Genomic DNA, 5,036 nt, shown 5'->3' with positions numbered 1-5,036 from the left:
CAAGTCTCTGACATGCCACAAATAATGTTCGCGACTGGGCAGGCTGCTGGCCCCACACGGTTGTGGCATAATTGCCTACTCGCACACCACTAGTATTTGAAAAAAATAGCGATGACATGGATTGAAAGTGATGCACCATCATTTAAGATGTGTGTAAACATTTCTGCACTAGCGCTACAGAAGGAAAAAAATAAAAAGAATAAAGAAACATGTACGCAGGGAACTCACCCTGACTAGATCGATCTATTGCCACACGCACATAATGTGCCTGTTATTTGCTTTGTATTTTCCCACGGTGGGTTACAGGGATTGTACATGTATATTTATAACAGCCAACTTCTGTACAACTTAGAAGAGGGTTCATGTCATTCGGAACCTTGTTTCCATTCTATCTAAATATTCACGTGTAGTCCTTAGAGGTTCCGAAAAATACTTGGACATGTAACATGACGGAACCCAGCACAAAACGTGGTTATTAATAATTCTAATAAGGACAGAAGAGGGTTCTTCCTAAATGACATCCTGAAATATGACCTTTGCGATGTGGCTATCAACTGTTTCAGGTGAGCAATGAACCGAGTAATAGAAGCTTTTCACCACGTTGAGAAATGTCTGTCTGGTCTCTCTATTGAGGCCATGGCAACCCCGATGAACACGCCAAGATAGTTCTTGCATCTCCAAATCCACTTGCCGATGTAAGTCCTCTATGTTATCCATACGTGTCCCATTCTGTTTTCCCCAATTGAACATTCTTTGGTTATAGTTTGAGAAATCACATACAACTCAAATGGAGGTACATGGATATATGAAATGCAATGCATGTACACACAGACCTGAACAAGACCTATTGTGGCAAGCTTGTGGCAGATGGAAGAGGTGAGCTGCTCGAGCTGGGAATAATCCCAAAGGTTCAGTTTATGTTCGTCTGAAACATTCCTTCCTGAACAAATCTCGATTGTGCGAACGAACAACAGAGCTGTATCTCCATCAACGGATCCATGGTTCTCCTTTCTAGTCCATGCCATGAGCCACTGCTTCCACTGTAGTTACCAAAGAAAATAGAGGTTCCGCCATTTCATATCTGGTAAAAGTTCAGTATCATATCAACAACGATATTTAAGTGTAGTGGTTTCTTGAATTTTACAGCTTTCCGAAGACCGCCGGAAATATCGTCAAATGAAAGAAGGACGATAAGATCTTCAAGATTCTCTGTCGAGTACCATGGGCCCCTGCAAGGAATTGCACACATGTTTTGCATCGATCATCACTAAAACCAAATTCTGGAGAGGAAAACTTTGAGGCTGCATACATAATTACATACCCAATGTGTCGAAAGTGAGATGTAACCGCCTCAGCAAGCACCGCCATGCGAGCCCATGCTAGACGCTCTGCTGCTCGGCCCGGTTCGAAGATATTTGCTGAAGCTAAGAAGTAAGCGGTGAGCGTGCTCTTTGGAGTCCCACCATACCTCTGCAGATGGTTCCTGAAATACCACCTGCGTATATACTCTCAAGTATCAAGTAATAATCTAGTGGCCAATTTGTAAGCTAGTGGATTGAATTTGAGTACAGAGACGTAACAAAAATGTTTGTGACATACTTTCTGAGGCCATTCCACTCAATTCGGGAGAGTCTCTGATATTCTCTGAAATCAGCTTTAGCCATTTTAAGGTACAGGTCGTTGCTCACAAGATTCATTCTGAAATGTTAAACGTCAGAAACAAAGGTGTGACAAATGTTTGGCTATCATAAACTATAGAAGCTGCATTTAGAATTGCCCTAATGTCACATGTTAGTTGACTACTATATAGGATGGTCAGCCTCATTCCTCATCTTGTACATGAGAAGCTCCTCAATTTAAACTGATTTCGTGGTTATTTTTTCTATGCACTCAATGTATCTCACTTTGATGGATACATGAATCAAGTTTATGTTTAAAATATTGTGGCATCTTAAATTATCCCAAAAGATAAATATTTTCCTTTGGTTCCTCTAATGAAGAGTTATTCTAACTAAGGATACTTTGGTTATGTAACGTTTTCACCTGTAGAGGACCTTGGCAATCCAAACATCGGTGTTGCCACCGTACTGATCCAGATACATCCTTGTTTCAATTCGTGGCAAACTTGCTTTCCATGGGAAGTTCAATGTGTACCCAACCTGATTTTGCAGGAAGAATTGCTCAATACTCTGCTCTAAACCATGGAAACTAAGTAGTGGCCCGACTGAGGCATACATAATTAACTTGAATGTGTTGGCACATACCTCGCCCGGCAGGTCCTTAGTTATGATCCACTTGTCGTACAGCTTGTTGGAGGCTTGTCTCTCTTGGAGGAATGCACGGCAATAGCGCCCCGCCCTTGCCAGGACATCGTCATCACCAGGGAACATGAACTGAGATGCACGGTAAGTGTTGTGCATTGGGGTAACAGAAGCGTGGTTGGTCTCCATGGGGAAGCAGGCGAACTTGCCATCCTTCTCAAAGTGCTTAAACACAGCTGCATTTTAGATGCACATTAATAAAACTCGATCCAGCATGGCATAGTAGCCATGCATGCCAAAGCGCTTCTCAAATTTTAGAATCTAGCTTCTATCATAAATTTGACTAACAAAATATTAGTTACATGTAGTGACATCGTAGCCATGCTGACGGAGGAGACGAAAACCCATGGCCGTGTCATCAATATCCGGGATTGGGCAGTGCACGTTATGAGACAGTCCCTTCTGCGTCCAGCGCCTGTTCAAAGTGTAGATATGCTCCTTGTCTCAAACTAGTACTCTATTACTCTTAAAGGAAAATACTACTACTCTAGTAGCATTCCATTTTAAAACCACAATAAATATTTAGAAATGTTAGGACATCATGTATTTTCCAATTAGATAGAAGTTGTTTATGTGACCTGTAAATAAACTCTAAGCACTGCTGAATTTCACTTGTGAAGTGCCTTGATATCCCCAGACGCATCAGCCGATCAACCACCCATAATTGCTCAAAAGTATCCATTGAGTGGCTACATGGCACTAGTAAAAAAAGAGAATTTATGTGAATGCCAACGTTAGTATTGACCAATGCTGTTTTGGTAAATTCTGTTTCAGTATTGGCCAATCGAAGGGGCTCCTTTCCTAACTAAGTTTGCATTCGATCATGTTAGTTGTATGAGAAGTAATAGTAGTGATTTTAATTAATCACCTCCCCCATCAAACTTTCTGATGAGCCTATCCAGGAACACACGGCATTCCTTGTCGCCGGTGTAACTGAGGGCAGCAGCGGTGGCAGCAGGCGAGGAATGGAAGGAGCCATCCGGACACCGCAACCTGAGTAGCTTTTCCCAATCCAATTGTAAGTCTACTATTCCCTCAACGCTGAAGAGTAGGGTCGTTGGTATGGCATGCAGCACATCCAGTGGTATCCTACAATTTTAGAGTGAGATTAATTATCGCTTAATTAATTATACATAGACTATTCAACTCAATATTTAAAGCTAGGTTTATCACACGCATGTAGCTAGCGATGCTTACTTAGAGAGCTTCAGATTCCTCTTGGCATATATCTCTTCCAAAACAGGGTGATCATAAGGGATGTCCAAGTCGAGGTCCTTGGCCTTCTCTAGGAGTGCTGGGAAGTTGATCTCGAAGCCACATGGCATCCAGTCCTGTTCCTCTTCTAGCAACCTACTCATATTTTCTTTGATAAATAACACACCTACAACAGAAAAGGTCCACTCTATATTAGATACGTGATCCTTCCTTGGAAATAAACAAGGTCAATCATTAATAAAAAAACAAAGAATCCATCCATTAATCTTTTTACCCCTGTCACACAAATTGTCGCTGTCAATGTTCCAAGACTTCACTGCTACCACACATGCCAGGGTGCTGATCATCCGATCTTGGACCATGAAGAAAGCAGCATCACCCCACGAACCATCTGGTAGTTGATTTTGAACAATCCAGTCGATGCATGAGGGGAATTGCGGTCCATCACCTCCGTCAAGGTTCTTGACAAGGGCGACCAACGCTGTGTCGTAGGCTGAAACATTCATTGACGTCTCATCATCACCCAATGACGCTAGAGCCGTTCTTATGGCACCGATCATCTGTCGCGTCTCGCTCTGTCCATCCTTTAGGAACATCGCTATTTGCTTTTGATCAGGGTTTAATATAGTAGTATATGTTTGTCAGCTTGTGCACAGGCAGTAGGCAACTATTCTGCTCGAAATGAGTTAATTCATATGTATATATGCTCACCGTGTGTTGTCTGTACTCATCAACTTTCCATTCACCCACTTCTACCTCCGGATATGATGGGAATTTGCTAGTTAGCACGAACCCTAAATATCATACATGAGAAGTGGAAAATAACAAAGTCATATGAAGTTAATAGCGATTTAAATTATCAATTCAGGTACATTATCAGTATTAGATGCAGTATGAAAATTTTCTCCAGCCAGCCTAAAGGTCTGTATCAACATCACTCCATACCTTATGTGGAGAGAAAACAAGAATCATGGAAGGAATTATATTTATTTTACGATGTAACAAAAATTTCCATCAAAACAGTTTTTGATGTGAACGTGAGCTTGCTCAAGCTATTTCTCAACCATGCATGGATTCAGGTCAGGAGATTAATAGAACGTGATTACCACATCGTCGACGCTGAGAGTGCAGGTGCAGGGACAGTCGTCGCCATGGCTCGGCCGTCGGCTGGTCGAGCACTGGAATATGCCGAAATGCAGCAGTAAATGTCAGCATCCTCTACCTTCTCTGTCTCTCTTTCTTCCTCCCTTATGGCTGTTCTTTTTTTGGTGGGATATTGTCTCAGTGATGAGCTACTACTTGCCCCCATCATCGAGTATTTATAAAGGAAGGTGATGAATCATCCTTGGTAATTGACTAGTACTAGTAGTGAGTCAGACGGGCGAGAATTCCTTCATACTTCGGTAGCTGCACCACGACCACGACGGAAGGTACGTTAGCCTGCAGTCTTTCTTTTTTTGAGTTGGAGTAGTTACTAGTATAGATCGTGTATGAGATTGA

At 42.1% G+C, this 5,036-nt stretch overlaps 1 protein-coding gene across 1 annotated transcript; it reads right to left on the bottom strand.

Moving 5' to 3' along the window:
• Positions 1-244: 244 nt before the first annotated feature.
• On the bottom strand, positions 245-4,812 carry LOC125526928 (syn-copalyl diphosphate synthase, chloroplastic-like). Its single transcript, XM_048691527.1, has 14 exons — positions 4,643-4,812; positions 4,248-4,330; positions 3,811-4,141; positions 3,519-3,702; positions 3,190-3,410; positions 2,900-3,020; positions 2,624-2,736; positions 2,265-2,497; positions 2,044-2,159; positions 1,600-1,698; positions 1,322-1,495; positions 1,145-1,229; positions 834-1,040; positions 245-729 (listed from the first exon to the last, which is right to left on the bottom strand). The coding sequence occupies exons 1-14, from the start codon at positions 4,749-4,751 to the stop codon at positions 511-513; spliced, it is 2,295 nt and encodes a 764-aa protein (XP_048547484.1). The 5' UTR covers positions 4,752-4,812; the 3' UTR covers positions 245-510.
• Between the last annotated feature and the right edge of the window lie 224 nt (positions 4,813-5,036).

The sequence above is a fragment of the Triticum urartu genome, unplaced genomic scaffold (assembly GCF_003073215.2).
Source record: "Triticum urartu cultivar G1812 unplaced genomic scaffold, Tu2.1 TuUngrouped_contig_234, whole genome shotgun sequence".
In the NCBI taxonomy this organism is placed as follows: domain Eukaryota; kingdom Viridiplantae; phylum Streptophyta; class Magnoliopsida; order Poales; family Poaceae; genus Triticum; species Triticum urartu.
The sequence above is the reverse complement of the archived record's forward strand: the minus strand, read 5'-3'. Positions and strand labels throughout refer to the sequence as shown.